Source organism: Sitodiplosis mosellana, unplaced genomic scaffold (genome assembly GCF_009176505.1).
Source record: "Sitodiplosis mosellana isolate CC-2019 unplaced genomic scaffold, AAFC_SMos_1.0 Smas_scaffold_2, whole genome shotgun sequence".
NCBI classification, from domain to species: domain Eukaryota; kingdom Metazoa; phylum Arthropoda; class Insecta; order Diptera; family Cecidomyiidae; genus Sitodiplosis; species Sitodiplosis mosellana.
Genome location: NW_022595245.1, coordinates 3,463,108 through 3,480,766, shown reverse-complemented (window position 1 = coordinate 3,480,766; position 17,659 = coordinate 3,463,108). Strand labels below are relative to the sequence as shown.

Here is a 17,659-nt window from a genome sequence, read left to right as displayed (position 1 = left end):
GTTGCGCAAAGCATCGAACGAAGGAACGCTTGGTACAAGCAGACTGCCGCCGCCTCGCACACACACACACATCAAACGTACGCTCATGCAATTAACAACTTGTCGATCGAAGCCCAGGTACAAGTGAATGATTGTGTGTATTGTGTGGCATAGCATTGTGAATGCTTTGCGCCGCATGCACAAAACAAAAACAAACCGTTGTTCCCATCTCTTTCGCATTTATTCTTGAGCATCTTACCATTCTTGAGCAGCGATTGCTGCCGTTGACGTACGCTCACATTCGTAAAAGGTAACATACACGCGCGCGGCTGCATATACTCACACATACACACACCGACGACACCGTTTGCTCGTGCAGTGAAAAAGAGATCGACGTATGGCCACAACAATAGCAACAAACAGAGCAACGGACAACATTCAACCATACATCGATATAGATTGATATAATGGAATAATATTGAGAAGCAGGCGCACAACACACGCTCACCTTTATATTCTTTTCTCCAACTGTCTTACCATACGTGTAGCGCAGTGTCTTTCGTTTCCTTCTTCTTTTTCGGGTTTTTTGCTCTCTTGCCGTACGGAATTTTCTTGTTGCATGCTTGGTTTGTGTGTTGTGGAATGGTGAGTCTTCAGTTGATCGTAGGCTCAGGCTAAAGAAAGAGGTACGGACAGACATGCGATTCGTTTGATTCGCATCGTAAGTGAAACGATATTCAAATTTGTAAAATCGCAATAGTACTCGTAGCGAGGAGAAAAAATACCAACAATTGGATTATATTTTTGTGCAAATTGGATTGAAATAATCACATTTGATTTGAATCAATCAAAATCAACGTTATGTGAATATGGAAAAAGACATTGTTTGATGTTGAATCCAAAGTTTGAAGTGAAATCCAGAGTTTGCGTTTTATCACAACGAAATTCGTTTGTTTTGTGAAAGTGTTTGTCAAGTGCATTCAAGCCAAAGCAAACGAAAAGGCAATAAAACATTGATAAAAAAAGACGATTCATTACAAAAGTCTAAAACGATCCCAGGTTAAACCTTCAAAACAAACTAAGTGTAGATGGTTATTGTGCGGGCAAAGAAGATATTGAAGGGAAAAAACAAAGTTGTGGATTTTTCCTGCTGGAATTTTAATTTCGAAAATTATTGTAATTGCTTTCTGTGTGTGTGTATTGTGTTGGCTTGGCTTGGCTTGGCTTTTATCAACTCTTTTGACCCCATAGTGAGAAGAAATAAAGTTAAATTTTATTTTAAATAAGAACAACGATACTGGATAATTTAGCCAATAATTTCGCAATTAAACTGCATCGAACGACTGCAATGATCCGTTAACTATTGTACACACACAGAAAAAAAACACACACGGGGCAACAAAAACAAACCAGCAACCACAACAACAAAACTCTGCACACACGGAGATTGTTGCATTGAGCGAGAGAAAGAAGCAGATAAACGGCAACAAACAAGCCAACTAACCAACCAGCCATCCAGCCAGCCAGCTCAGTCAAAGGCAGCGCAAGAGAGCTGAGCTCCAAAACGCGAACAAGACAGATACCCAACCGACAACAACAACAAGTAACAGCCGAGTTACTTGAAGAGATCGACGAACTGTTGTGTGTTCTTTCTCGCTCTGTGTCTGTGCATATCGAGGAATAATAATAATAAAGCAGAAAAAAAGGTACACACAACGTAAATACGCTATTTAAAAATCTATGTAAGAAAACATTTTCAGCATAGAGCCCGCGCGCAATAGCAACGTGTGTACCGAAAGGAAAAGAAGAGGGAAAAAATATTGTGTGCAACAGATCATTTCAGTTTCTGTGCGCCTTTTTTCCGCCAATTTCAGTGTGCTAACATCGCTTAATATCGCTATTTTTAAGGTGAAGTCGAATCGGCATCGAGCGCAAGCAAGAGATAGATAACAAACGAGCGAGTGTGATCGAGAAAACCGAAGCGCAAAGAAAAAAAAAAAACAGAACAAAAATTTGTGTGTTATTGTTAATGTGTATACGGTGCGATTAGTTAGCATTTACATGATCAAAAAGTGCACACGCGTTGTATTCTTGTTTTGCGAATTAAATTGTCTACATATCGTGAATTCTAGTTTTTTTGATTGTTGTTTTTGCTGTTCGTTTGACTTAAAAATTGCATCCATCGATAAATATCTTGGGCCGACGAAAATTTAAACGTGTCTCGGTGAACAAATCAATTTTGTGGTTTATTTCGGAGTGTACGAAGAGGAAAAAAAGTGAATGGTCTTCGAAAAAAAAACGATCGGCAAAAAAGAGAGAATAATCAGTGCATTTGTGAGAATTGTGAAGCGAGTCAACGGAAAAAAAAAATTATTTTCATATCGAGACAAAGAGATTCCAATGATACAAACGTGACTCGCAAGAAATGGTTGTTCGTTTAAGTGCTTGCACCTAAATCTTTTGTACGATTGAATGACAACAAAAACCATAACATATTGCATTTGGATACGCACACATACAAAACAAAACCGGGAAATTTTAAGTGCCTTGCAAAAAAATAAAAACAGAAGAAAGAAGACAGATTAAGGATCGAAACGATATTGCAGGCGCCATTTAAATCTCTTTGAACGAACGATCAATCGAAAGACATCAACGATCCAACGGATGACGGCCACTTACTAACGGCGAACAAGGTACTTTTCCGGTTATTTTTTTCTTTTTCACTCGATTCTCAAAACTGTTTTCAGAAAATATTTTATGCGTTTGTGATTGTGATTGGATTATTAGATCTATAAACTGACAAAAAAAGCTGAGAAATACATAAAATTCTTCCAATGTTTCGACATAAAATTTCAATTAGATATCCCTTCCTAAACAAAACAAAAAATAGCCAGAACCAAGCGTTTTTCTTCTCCAAACACAATGACCATAATATTCGAATTTACTCCGAAATCCATTCGATTTCATTTTCGATGCGCTTAATTTTTCCCAGTTCTGTCTTCAGCGCATGAAAAATTACAACGAATATTTATATGGCTAGGTCGAGGTTACAATCAGAATAACAATGCGATCGGGATCGGGATCGGCCGAGATAGAAATAGACAAAATAATAAAATGAAGAGAAAAAACAACTCGAAATATATATATTGAACAGGAGAGTGAGCTGAATTGGAAAAAGGCTGGCGAGAAACCAGAAAAAAACGACGAAAAACGTCGACAAGAAAAGAATATGCATTTCATTGTATCATCACATGGGTCACCTACCTGCCGAGCCGAGCCTTCCATTCTCCTTTCAATGCATTTCACCGAGCGAGATTTGTGTATTTTTTTCTCTTTTCTTTTTTTCTCTCTCTCTCTCTACGCGCTGTAGAAATAAGAAATAAATCTCAAACGAAAGAGGAAAAAAAAAACAAAAAAGCCATTGAACGAGCGTAGAACAAAAATCCAAATCGAAGCGTTTTAATTTCAACATTGAAAACTATGAACCACACAAATTATTTATTCTGTCAGCATTTTTCTTCCCTCATTTTTTACGGCCGTTTATTTCTCTCTTGTTTTTTATTTTCACTCGAAATCGAAGTTTTTGGGAGTTCGAAATGTGTTTGGTTCTTTCACAATATCGTTCGGTTATTTTGAAATGCGTGCAGGTCAGGTAGAAAAAATGATGACGATCAGTCTTGAAACAGCGGAAAAAACATACTACTTCGCTTTTTTGATTAGGAATTATTCTCTTGTTGGAAATGAGCTCGCTCTCCCTCACTTGGGATGTTGTTGGTTCCTTCGAAATTTATTACACCGATAAAGACGCATTTCGTTCGCATCTTATGAAATGATTAATGGTAAATATTGATTTAATATTTCTCTGTCTCTCTTGCTCCCTCTCGCTCAGTACTTTCTATTCGTTTCGGCAATAGTTCAAACAATGAGCAAGCAAACCAGCCAACCAACCGATTCACTGTAGAATTGATGCATTATTTGTGAAAGTTGTACAAATATGTGTGTTTTAATTGCATTTTCTGTTGATTTAATTGTGATCAAATGACAATGCTTATTTATGTGGCATTCATCATAGACTTCACGAGTCTGTGTGCCACAGTTAAGTTGAAATGAGAGTCGGCGGCTGTTAGTTGAAATGAGAGAGAAAGCCGACCAAAGAAATATGATCTTAGTTTATAAACCCAAATTATCTAAACTCTTTCGTCTCGTCAACGGCAAAAAGGTATTTTTTTTTCGAGTAAGAGCTTGTAATTTTTCAGCATAACGCTCTCATCAACCCCAGCCATACCGCATAACAATGCTGTCAAATGTGTGCGCATTTTTCATATCAACGTCAAAAACAAAGCAATTCATATATGAAAACAATCGAGAAAAGAAAAACACTTCCATGTTCATCATGATATGGCACAAAAATCACTATAATTTCTCTCCTACTAGCTGCTTATTTCCGAACTTGGGCTTGGGATTTGTTGGTTTTATTTTCTCATCATCACTCATTCATAATCGAATCTTGCTCATAATGCCACACCATAGTTCCGACCGAGAGGGAGAGAGGGAGAGACAGAGACCAAATTTTGGTGCTTGATTGAACATCGCGATCTGCTGATCAACTGAAAACAAAAGCGACGAAATGCAAACATTAATCCACTTGGTGAAAAATGGTTACAAGCTAAAACAAATAACAATGAATTAAATCGTTTTTTTTCTCTCTTTAAGTTCGTGGAGATGAATGAAGCGAGAGAAGAAAAAAGAACAACAGCATTTAAAAAAACAACAAACATCACCCATTGAAAACATAGCAAAACTGAAGAAAAAAACAACCGAGTGTTTGTTCGCGAGAGAGAAATAAGAAAGAAAAAAAAGCAAAACAGCATTTCATTCGGCGCAGCGGCCGGATTCGAAATGAAAATAAGTGGAAGACAAAAAAGTTACAATGAGCAAGACAAAATACCACACCTTATGCTTTAATATAAGTGTTGTTTGGCTTTCAGCCAGCCAGCCAACCAGCCAGCTTCGATCTGATCGATGCCAACAGTTCGATATGTTATTATGCATGGAATTGTGTGTGCTGTACGTATATGTGTATATGCAAAAGGTAAAGCGCATTATGTAGTTATACGTTCATTTGAAATTGTATGAACGAGCGCGCGCATAAATTGTGCATTTGTGGAATGTACATATAAACCATTTTAATATGTGTAATTAGAGTGGTGAGGAGATTTGATTTGGTTCTGTTGTTTCTGTACTTTTTCTTAATCGCTTTTGTTTTCCAGCGTCTCGTTCGCTTGTTCTCAAGATAGATAAAATATAATAAGCAACAGACGTAGGCGAGGAATCAATGTTTTGTTTTTTTTTTGGAATTTTGGGTTCGATACCTTAAAAAAACAAACACACACACAAGCGTTGCATTTCGAAATTCGGCGCATTTTTCGCGTCACGATTTATGAACCGACGAGATGTAACTCGTTCCATAAATGTGCGGTTTTTTTCGTCGTCATTTTTTTTTCTCTCTCTCTCTCTCATTTCCTTTTCAGTCAAGACCAAAAACGAAATCGAGTGTGTTTGATGTAATTTTTCGATAAAAACAGATGCTCCTTTTGTTCTCTTGTGGCTATGAATTAAAAGAAAATTAGATTTTGTTTTGATCGACAAGTTAAAATAGGCTCAGCGCTAGCACTTTGGCGCACCACATTAAGGGTAAACATCGATGGATAAATAAATACGGCATTTAAAATGCCGAATGATGGCAATAATTTTGTGTTTTTTTTTCCTCTCTTACTCAATGCTGAATGTACAATGAGCGGAATGGAACCGCAGGTGTCATACAAAACTGCTGACAATCCTATAAATTTGAAATGTTTTTTTTTATTTCGCTTTGGATTCACTCATTCCATTCGCTCGCATTTCATATCGACAATCATTTTTTTTGGTTTATTCGTCGGTTTTGGCGTTCCTCTTTAGCACCGTGCTTCGTTCCGTTTTCTCTATTTTTGTGTGTATTTTGCGGTCGGTGCGAGAGAGAGAGAGAGAGAGAGAGATTCTTATAATCTTAGTTTCGGTTCTCAATGATTCGTACACACGATAGAATGAAAGAGAATCCCATTATAAAATCATTTGTTTCCTTTGTTTTCATATTTGCCGCTCGGCCCGTGTTCATTTGTTCTTATTTTCGTTTCTTTTGTCCATTTCTCTCTCGCTCGCCAGCTCGCCCGCTCTTTCGAGTTCTTTTCTTTTTCGTTATTTTTTTCGGATTCTTTTTTTTTGAATAGTAAGCGGCCTCTAATAATGCTGAAACCCAACAGTGAGTGCGACAACAGAAACCATCGGGTGATACAGGAAATGGGCTTTTCTTACTTCGCTAATTTAGAAAACAGTCAAAAATAATTACGTATCATTACATACTATCATCCTATTTTTTTCCTTCATTTCGTTGGTTCTTATGTCTTTTGTATTCCTTTTCCTCTCTCTCTGTGTGTATGTGCGCGCGCAACTTTTCGACACGATTACATTTCGATGTACAACAAATCTTACAGATTCGTTGAAAGTTCTCGCAGTTGTGGTGTGTGCTTTTTTTTCGTTTATAACACACAATAAAATTGGTGGCATCTATCAGTCAGCGGTGTGTTGATTTTCTGCTTGCTCGGCAAGAATCCGCATTTATATACACTTTTCTCTTCTCTTTGGTGTGGTGTGTGTGTTTGTCGGCCCACGCTAAATCACAGGTTACCCTTTAATTATAAGGGAAAAGGAAGGAAACGAATGACAATAAATCGTTGGATACGTGCATTTGAATAATGACTCACACATCATCATCACTGCCGCCGCCGACGAAGACGACGCCATCCATACACAAGCTGGCACTCGTTTTTATCGTCAATTCCTTAGGATAATGATCTTAGTTTCAGTGTAATTTCTTTCCTTTTTGCTCACTATAAATTCGATTCGGAGCGATAATTGAGTCGAGGTTCCATTTGAAATAATGATCAAAAAGAATAGACGAACTGAAATGTGCACAATGCGTGGCGTGTGAAACGTTTCGCCTGGTTAAGCGTGAAAGTGCGCAAAAGTGCGAAAGAATTCAGAGTTTCAGTTTACACCGCCGACAATCTACTCATATTGTTCACCTCAATTAACGAACAAATTAAAAGTTTTGCAATCAATTAAAGCGTCTGCCATTGGCTCACTCACAGAGAGATGCAGCCGATGAAATCCAGAAGACCTCATTGCACATCAATTTCTGTTGTTTATTTGTTTTGTTCGCATTTCCTTGTTCGGATATTCTAATGCATGCCTAAACACACATACACTTGCTTGCTTGCTCGCTCAATTACTTGGTATTCATTGAGCGAAACCTGCTCACTCTCTTCATGCTACATGAGCATACCGCACATGTTTGCCCTCCTATTGAACACTCTCGAATAATAATAATCATGTTTTTTTATATCGAATAACACGTATGCCGCTTTTTTCCTCTCTTTTTCTCTGTGCATTTCAGAATATTCTTCTATAAATAAATTGATGTGAAAATATTTCGTTTTTTCTTTCATCGGACGTGGGAACCTTTGGACAAGTCTTAATTTGCCAAACATAAGGCATTTTTCATATAAAAAATAATTGTTATGAGTTCAGTTTTTTGGGAGCAACCGTTTTCGGGGGATAATTTAGATTATAAATTGTTTGGACTATTCAATGGAATGGCCGGAGAGAAACTACATGTTTTTTTATTCAACGCATGAGAAACGACACGTATGAATTTTTATAGAAGAAAATGACCGTTGCAAGGCCAAATTAACCATGATTATTAGTCGACCAACATTTCTGTAACATCGAACAACAATACACACCGTAATGAAGATATGATTTGTAAGACTTAATGGGAACGTGTGATTATGATTTTTTTGAACAGAGAAACAACGATATTTCGGCCAAAAAACGGCTGGAGATAGACAAAAATCCGAATCATTTTTCTAGAGAAATGAAGAAAAAAATCTTCGTGGTTTTTGAGACAGCGAATCTTGTGCTGCGTCTCTCTGCTGTCTGAATATCCAGAACACAAAGCATCATAATGAAAAGAGCAAGAAATTATTACATTAGCACCCATAAGCGTAAACTAACCGTAATAATATCCGTCATCTTACGAAATTTGTTCTTGTTCCATGGCATGTAAATATCGCTTACTCTGCCCAGCTCTATCTCTCGCGTACTTGAACATAAATATTTGTTTCTCATCGCACGCCGTTATACGCTCATAACTTTGTCAGTGCAAAAGAACCAAGACCAAGCATCATAACGGCTCGAGCAGAAGAAGAAGAAGAAGAAGGAAAAACTAGCTAGATATATTGAAATACAAATGACAGCACGAATATATTATAAGCAACGTCAATTTATGGAATTTCACGTGCAATTGCGTGCTAAATTTTTTATTTTCCACGAGATCGCTGGGGCACGGTCGAACCGATTTTACTTTTCATGCTATTGGGTGAGGTGAGCAACATCATCGTCATCGTCGTTGTTGTTGTTGTTGCCGATGCATTTGAAATTGATTTTGTGCCGATGGCATTTTTTCTACCCGGTCGACCACATACGAATACCGTGTAGGCATATCCGTCAAACAGCGAACAGCTATTATAAACACCATCGCAGGCTCGCGCGCTGACTTCATCGTCATCATATGCAAACACTCCGAGCAAACGCATTACTTTGTGTGCAGCCCGTTTGTGTGCTTGGGTGCTTGTGCTTGTGCTTGTGCATTTCAAAAGTGCACTGGTGAAGTGATCTTCCTTTCGCTTTTTCTATGCAATCATAAATCTTTTCCGAATTACAATTTCCGCACCCAAAACGCAATTGCCAATGCGCAATGCAACACAATCCAACCAAATCCTCTCTCGTACACATAGCATATTTATATTGCGTTGTTCGCCTATGTTTTTCCAATGTTTTTACTATCTTTGTTCATTATTTTACCTTAAAATGACATAATTTTTGTTCCTTTTGCCATTTTTCGCTCACAATCTCTCTCGCGCATGCAAATTTTGCGTTCGCCATTGAATGGTACGCAATATGGCCATATTTGCAACTCTTTTTTCTGTTTTGATCATTCTTGATATAATACTTGGAGTGCATAGAAATGAGTAAAACATTGTACACAATGATTAATTTGATAAAGTCAAAAGGAGAAAAAAATGTTTAATAAAGAAGACGAAAAAAAAAAACACAAACGAAAAATCCGATATGCAAAATTGCGCGATTTACTAGCATCGGCATCAACAGGGAAAAAGTGCAAAAAGCCACAAGAAAACATCTCTCTTTTGACTCGAGCCAGCCTGGCTGCCTGGTTGGTTCACTCGTTCGCTGCAGTAGTAATTGCAAGCCACAATTTATCTTAAAATGAAATATAGCCATGGCAAACGATGCGAATTTTTTGTGTTGTTCAGCTATTTGGTCAAACAACTTTCACTTGAATTTTACACGTTTCTATCTCACACGTACGAGAAAAGAAATGATTTGGTGTGCGCGAGCGCACCACGGAAAAATGGTCGAATCGAATTGGGAATCGAATTGCTGGGGCAGAAAGAAAGAAACCGTCATTTGGCAAACTAATCAACTATTAGCCTAATGATGATTTCATTGTATGCAGCGCAATGCGCATGCACATTCAGCTCGACGAGGCATATTTAAATAATAATTAATTTGATACATGGAAAATGTGGCGGTGCAAAAGACACATAGACGAAGGTGAGTGTGCAATGGGCGCATTCAGCAATATAATTGATTATGCAAAAAGACGGATAAGAATTTCAATAGACCAAGCGAGTCACAACAAGAGAGAGAGAGAGAGAGAGAGAGAGAGAGAGAGAGAGAGAGAAAGCAGAGAGATATGCTATGATTTGGTGAACACGCTGCAGCGAATCGTACAAATAGCGTGAAAATTAACTGCTACAAATGCCGGCAGTGAGCGAATATGCGACGCAGCCGCCACAGAGCGAACAAAAAAAAATGACATACAAAAAAATTGCCAACACCAATAGAGATGAAATGAATGGGTTTATGCCCATCGAAATGGTAAAGCCACAGGGTGAAGAGATTATGAATTTGTGTGGCACTGCACATTCCAATTGCTTCGCATATATGCGCCGTATATGTATGATGACGAAAAACATAGTAGATGATTTTTCTGGCGATTTTATATTTTTCTCTTGACTGTCACCCAGGCGCACACTGAGCAAACGAACGAGCGACTGAGTAAATGGTGTGTTCGAGTGCCATTTTCAGGTTCGCCTTTCGAAAAGGAGAAGACGAAGGAAAAAAAGACACCACGAACTGAGGGAAAGAGAACGAAATGGAAAAAAGGCGACATAATCTATCGTTTGTATGACTTGTTCGTATGGACGAGTTTTCGGTGTGCCCGAGAGTCGAATATCATGTTGCTCAGTGCGCTTGATTTATTACACCGAACGACACAAAGTCACGGAGAGATACGAAAAATGTTTAATAATCGGCGTGTGCATTTCGACTTCAGTACACACCGTGCGCGCGCACTTACTCAAATAGAAAAAGAACCAAAAAAAAATAGACTCACAAAACATAGGCAAATAATAATCATTGCAAGTGAGCGAGAGAGAACGAGAGGGAGACGACGAAACAGAACACAAACAACAACAAGCAAAACCATCTTTTCTTACTACAACAGCCAATAAATTTATGAATTAGATGATAACGATAAAACGATGATATAAAAAAGAGCGCGCTAACACAACTTCAGCGCTATGCTCTTCATCGCGCAGCACACACACAACTCTTTGTCAAATTCAAAGAGATGGCCTATGAAAATATACTCTCTGGTGAAGAGAGAGATATAGATTTGATTTTTTTCACGTATGTTTGTGTTTGTGTCACTGTTGTGCATTTCCTTTCGGTCTTTCACTGCGCACTTTCCACTCGGGCTTTAATCTTCTTGTCGCTCGTTAACAATGTTACCTTTAACAGTGCATTGAATTATACGGCGTGTCGTTTGGCTTCATGTCGTTGTTCGTTTCTTTTTTTATTTTCAGTCTCCACGCCGCGACTGTTAAAGAGTTTCAATGTTATGCTCTTATCGCGGTATAACTCTTCATTTTTTTTCTCTGTTCTATTCCTAGAAAGAAGCGAGTAGTTACAAAGACAATATTTGTTTCGGTTTAACATAGTATTCTATCAAGACGTTTTATTGCCTAGGCATAAAAAAAAATGGCGCGGCGAATTGGAGAAAAAAAACAACAACGACACCAATGAAGAAAAATCAAGTGATGCAAGTTGACGCGCATACTTAGCATTTCAATTGTAGCCATGGGATTTTTATGAACATCACGCACAACAATAATTTTTGTTGAAAAAAAAACTTCCCTATTTTTCCACTTTTCTCTCTCTCTCTCTCACTCGAAAAACGAACGCATAAAAAAATACTTGTCGTAACTTATTGCTTTCATCCATTTCTGGTCGTTCATCCGTCCGATGGCATCAAGCGTCCGAAAATCATAAACATTTTCTAGATACAGAGAAAAAAAATAAAAACTTTTCATTGTTCATTTCATAAATCCCATTATTGTGCGCTGAATTCATCTGTCTGTGCGTTGACCATCATCAAAATACATGTCGATGCATCGACAGTCATAAATATAAAATTTATCTCCTAATTAGCCACAATGTAAGCAATTTTCATACATGTGGAAACAGCCAGCCAGACCGCCAGCCAGCCAACAAACAAATAAGATTTTTATATTTGTCATCGCGTGTGTTTGCATCGCCACAACGCACCAAACTAGTTTTCTTTTCATACGTTTTATGTGTTGTTTCTGTCTTCGTTGGCATCGTCTTGAAATGCCCATTATTGTTCGCATTGTTCAATTGAGGGTAATTAAAATATTAATTCCAAAGGCTAAAAGCCGACATCGCGATCGAAAAGCGTAAAATTTAAAAAAAAATCTCCAGAGAGACACATACACACAAGCGGTACACAGTTCATTTGCACCGATTGCACAAAACTTTCGAAACATTACTGTCAATGGGAGGCAAATAACTTGTCTCACTTCGCTTCGATTCGGTTGCATTTCACTTCCAGTGAAAAAACGTCGCAGTCACAGTCGATGCCACAAATTGCAAATGTAATTATCACGGGCAAAACTCTCTTATTGACAATGAATGGATTTTCTTTTCAGTTCAAAATGCAGAAAAAAATGAAGGAAAAAAATGAAGAAAAAAAATGCATCCGATTGAACTCGATTGAGGGAAGTAAAGAAAAAAAATGTCTTTGGAAAAAGAAAAAAGTTGTGGCTTTTCCAACTGGTATTTTTCTACGAAACCAATTTGCATGTAACTCAAACCCAATCACACACAGCGCGCAAATGATAAACCAAATGATATTTCTTTTCTGTGTTTTAGCTTTTGTTTTTTCTCTTTTCCAATTTAAATTCTCGATCGATGCTTCTATCTTTACTAGTTTTTATTTCCAATATTTTATTCACTCTTTATCTGTTAATTTCCTTTTCCAGAGAGTGAACGCTGCGACAGCAAGTGGACAAAAACGAGCGAGAGTACCGAAGAGTAAGCGATATAGTGTGTGCGAGCGAAACCCATTCGAAATAAATCATAAAGCATCGACACAGGGGTCATTGAAACAGAACATAGTATAATCTGAGGCAGCTATAACGCGCAATGGTTCATTTACATAATTTTAATCGGTGATGATAAAAAGCGGTGAGTTGCTGCTGTATGCGTACACGTAGGTGAAAGATAAATTATGGCAGCATCCACGAAACAAACCACGACAACGGCAACAACGACGACGACGACGACAAAAATGTTGTGTCTCATTGGGATGAGGCGACTAGTTTGGCTGTTGTGGTGGTCAATGCTAATGTGCATTGCGTCGTCGGTCAGCCAAACAATGGCCGAACATGTATGCGAATTAGAAGTGTCAGAAGGCGTACCAATTGGTTATCAAATCGGTTATATTGGCGAGTTTTTGCACGGTGTTGATAGTGGCCCACCGTATTTAATCGTTCCGGTGCAAGGTAGTGCCGTCGAACCGGATCTATCCATTGATCATACGACCGGTGAAATAAGAACAAAAGTGCTATTGGATCGTGAAACACGGGCATCCTATTCATTTGTCGCCATTCCGATTAGCGGCGACAATATTAAAGTGTTAATTCGTGTACTGGACGAAAATGATAATGCGCCTATATTTCCATCGCCATCGATGAATATTGAATTTCCGGAGAATACACCGCGCGATGTAAAGCGTACACTAAATCCGGCACGTGACTTAGATTTAGGGCGATACAATACGCAACGTTATAATATTGTGTCGGGCAATGTGAACAATGCGTTTCGGCTGTCGTCACACCGTGAACGTGACGGTGTTTTATATTTGGACTTACAAATCAATGGATTTTTAGATAGAGAAACCACACCATTTTATAGTTTAGTGATTGAAGCGATTGACGGTGGTAATCCACCGTTACGCGGTCAAATGTCCGTGAATATATCGATACAAGACGTTAACGATAATACACCGATATTCAATCAAAGCCGATACTTTGCATCGGTGCCGGAGAATGCAACGATCGGTACAAAAGTGCTTCAGGTGTATGCCAGTGACATTGATGCTGGCCACAATGGTTTAATTGAATTCTCAATAAATCGTCGACAAAGTGATCGTGAGCAAATGTTTCAAATTGATGGCAAAACCGGCATCATTTCGGTGAATAAGCCATTGGATTTTGAAACAAAAGAGCTGCATGAATTGGTTGTGGTGGCCCGTGATCATGGTGAGCAACCGTTGGAAACGACGGCGTTCGTGTCCATTTCGGTAACGAATGTCAACGATAATCAGCCAATAATCAATGTAATTTTCCTGAGTGACGATGCAACACCGAAAATATCGGAAGATGCACAGCCGGGCGAATTTGTGGCACGCATTTCGGTAAACGATCCCGATTCAAAAACCGAATACTCCAATGTGAACGTTTCACTGATTGGGGGTGATGGACATTTTGGTTTAACCACACGCGATAGTATAATTTATTTGGTAATTATTTCGTTGCCGCTGGATCGTGAAGTGCAGCCAAATTACACGCTGAGCATCGTGGCTACCGATCAGGGCAATCCACCGTTGCACGCATCCAAAACCATTTATCTGAAAGTAACCGATTGCAACGACAATGCGCCCGAATTTGAAAAGGAAATTTACCATGCGAATGTGATGGAGGTAGCCGATCCGGGCACATCAGTTCTACAAGTGGCCGCAATTGATCGTGATGAAGGCAACAATTCGGTGATTACGTACTCCATATTGGATACACCGAATACGCATTCGGATTGGTTTCAAATCGATCAAAACACCGGATTGATCACCACACGAACGCACATCGATTGCGAAACGGAGCCGGTGCCACAGTTGATTGTGCAGGCACGAGACAATGGTGTACCGCCAATGTCATCGACTGCAACGGTTTTCATCCAAATCCACGATGTCAATGACAATGAACCGATCTTCGATCAAAGCTTCTACAATGCCACGGTTAGCGAGAATGATCCAAAGGGCAAATGTATTTTAAAGGTAAGTCAAAACCATTTAATTGCTTTCGAAAAAAACATTCATTATTTTACTATATAGCACAGTTTTCCATGCGAAATGGAAACACACGACGCAAAGCAAAGGAGTCGGGAACAAAACAAAAATTACTATTAACAGCTCCGGATCAATTGTCTAGGCAGATTTTCGTATTTATCCATTTGGAAAAATACTTTGTTTGCGAGATTTATTGTTTGCCATTATTAGTTAATGTCGTGCATGAATTACGGTATTTTCTATTTCACCACGAGCGCAGCAGCAGCAAGAGAAAAACAATTCTTGCGATGGATTCGCATCATTTGCTCGTCGTGGTGTCACAGCCAGAAGGAAATAGATATGAATACAACGAGAGAAACGAAAACAGCATACAACACACACGGAGAAGAAAGAACGCAAATGGCCAAAGGAAATCGAAACAAAAGTCAAGAATTTAGAGTCATTCATCTGTTTCGTTGATTTCGTTTTGTCGGGAATACGATAACATTTTTTTCTGCTGTTCATGTAGAAAAAACGAATTGTATATCACGACACGACACAAACGATCACACAACGCGATTTCTGGTAGCAAACCGTTTGCAATCTTTCATTGAAAATCTACGGCAACCGAGAAAAAATCGCGAAACAAAAAAAAAGGCAAAATAATTTCTTCGTTTGTGTACATCGTTCAAATGCTCTATCCGCGAGTTGTTATTGTTGTTGCGATTTGCTGGTGCTGCTCTTTTTTTTGTTCATTCTGTGTGTGTGATTTGGAGAAAAGACGGTTCGACAGAGATACATATTTACATGAGTTTCTGCTGAAACGGTCAACGAACATATCGGCTGGCATCCATTATATCATAATAGAAGAGCAAAAGAACGAGCAAAAAAAATAAGCGACAACGAGAGATGAATCACGTTCAATTCGGTCTTTTTTCTTCTGTGTTGCTTTTCAATTTGCATCTTGTTCCTCTTATTTCCATGTCCATAATATTCAACTGGTGCAAATGGATATCTCGGCAAAACCATTTGTTTGGCCCAAGACACAATCGAAAAACAAACAATGCTAGGGAAAAAGAACAAACGAAGGATAGAATGAGATGGATAGAATCGGTCCAATGAGGCAATAACATTTCACGGTGATCATATTATGATTTTAATTTGATTTACATATCTCTCTGTCTCGCTCGATCTCCCGCTCGCCAGCGTTGAATACACACGGGAATTAGATTGTATTCTTAATTTTGAAACCATTTGTCTATCTTCTCGTGCAAATACGACGTGAGAGACTTTGCCAAACGACTTGCCATTCCATTTTCGATTCTACATTAGTTTGAACTCTAAATTAATGAAAGCGATTCTTCAAAATTGTATATACATCTTCGTGAATTTAAAACTGTCTCTCAAAACAGCATAAACGATAACAACAACAACAACAGCTACAGCCACAGCAAAAACAAAAATTAGATTCCGATTCGTATAAGAAGTTGAGTAAGAAACAGAGAGGAAAAATTTCACAAAAACCAATAAAAATAAAGGTTTTAAGTGTCGATTTAAAATTAGAGTTGTGTGTCTTTTTTTTTCTTTTTCCAAATGGAAACTTTGTTCACTTCGGTTCGCGCGGTCCAAATAAAGTAGGCGACTACAATTATAATCATCGAACGAAGAAGAAGAAGAAGAAGCGGAAAAAAAGATTCTAGTTTAAGACATATATACACCAGATCGATGAAAGATTAAAATTTTTCGATTTTTGATTACTTAATTTTTACCGTTGTCGAAATCATCTTTGTCGCTATTTCCATGATCGGATGTTCGTTCTTTTTTCTTCTACTCTCTGTTCATCTCTCTTGCTTTCGTCCATCGTCTCTCTTTTTTCTCATGTTCATTTCCTTGGCCGGTGATCGGCTTCGATAGCGTCGTTCACGTTGATTCGTTTTGTTAATTTACAGTATTTGAAATTTAAATCGTTTGAAAAAGAAATACGAGCAGCAGCAATAGATCGAGAGACATGTTTTGTGACTTTGGTGCTAATGAAGTTGTTTGCGATCATTGAACGCATCTTCGCAGGCTGCGGCTTCGATCAGCAGCGGACGCGGTACACACATACACTATTTTTTTATATTTGGGAAAAATCGTGGGTAATACGTTTGTAATCTTCTCGGAAATTTTTCATTCGTTTCGAAGCGAATATTTAAGCGACACATTGTTGCACCAGCTCTTCGTTCAAATCACATCATTTAATTCCGTACAAAATTCGAAATTGAATTAGTTAAAAAGAACAATCATTTGAATTATGCTATCATTTTTAAATGAAATCAATTTGCAAGCGATAAAATCAAGCTCCCCACGACTTTTTTTAGAGCATTTAACGGACAGCGCTCGATGCTGCGGCCTTAATATGTATTGCAATCGTCTTTCTTGATTTTATTCGATTTGATCTCTCACACAAGCACACAGAGCGAGAGAGATCGAAAACTGACAAAACAAAGTCAGGCCAACATCAAAGCTCGTATCTGACATTAAGTAAATTACGTTGAAAAGTTGCTATAAATTTTCAAGCCGAAATTTACATATATTTTTGTTTTAAAATAAATTTATTTTTGTATCGTTCTTTATGTGTGTGTGTGTGTTTGCGTTGGATTCTTTTGGTGTTGTGAGTGGTCATCGGAGGCTTGATAAGTTGTGTCATACACAAAGGCATTTTTCTGATTGCGTTCGGTGCGCGCTGTGCACAAATCAACGGTCGTTGAGTGAGTCAAAATCTCTTAATGAGTTTATTATACGACATTTTTTGTTTCTGTGGTATTCCATTCTACCGAGCTCGCAAGAGAAGAACGATTCAAAGCTATTTATTCTCTTAATTCATTCGAAAAATCATCACGAACAAACAACACACAGACGAAAAAAAAGAAATTATTTAATTAACATGGAAATGATATGGTTTCGTTCGAGAGATGATGATCACACAGCCGCATATTTTCGGTTTGATACGTCGTGTAAATCCCAATCCGTTGTCGTCACCGTCATTGTATCTAAGTTCAAAATAACGATAATTTCATCTTAAACGTCTTATCTCTGGGCGGTACACATTGT

At 38.2% G+C, this 17,659-nt stretch overlaps 1 protein-coding gene across 1 annotated transcript in view; it reads left to right on the top strand.

Annotated features, from left to right (window-relative positions):
* The first annotated feature begins 666 nt into the window (after window positions 1-666).
* The window catches only part of LOC129565458 (protein dachsous), a 92,180-nt gene continuing 75,187 nt past the window's right edge, over window positions 667-17,659 (top strand). Inside the window, exons 1-2 of the mRNA XM_055440403.1 lie at window positions 667-2,672; window positions 12,504-14,575. Of these exons, the coding sequence (XP_055296378.1) occupies window positions 12,752-14,575 (1,824 nt within the window). The 5' untranslated portion in view covers window positions 667-2,672; window positions 12,504-12,751. The remainder of the gene's footprint in view (window positions 2,673-12,503; window positions 14,576-17,659) is intronic.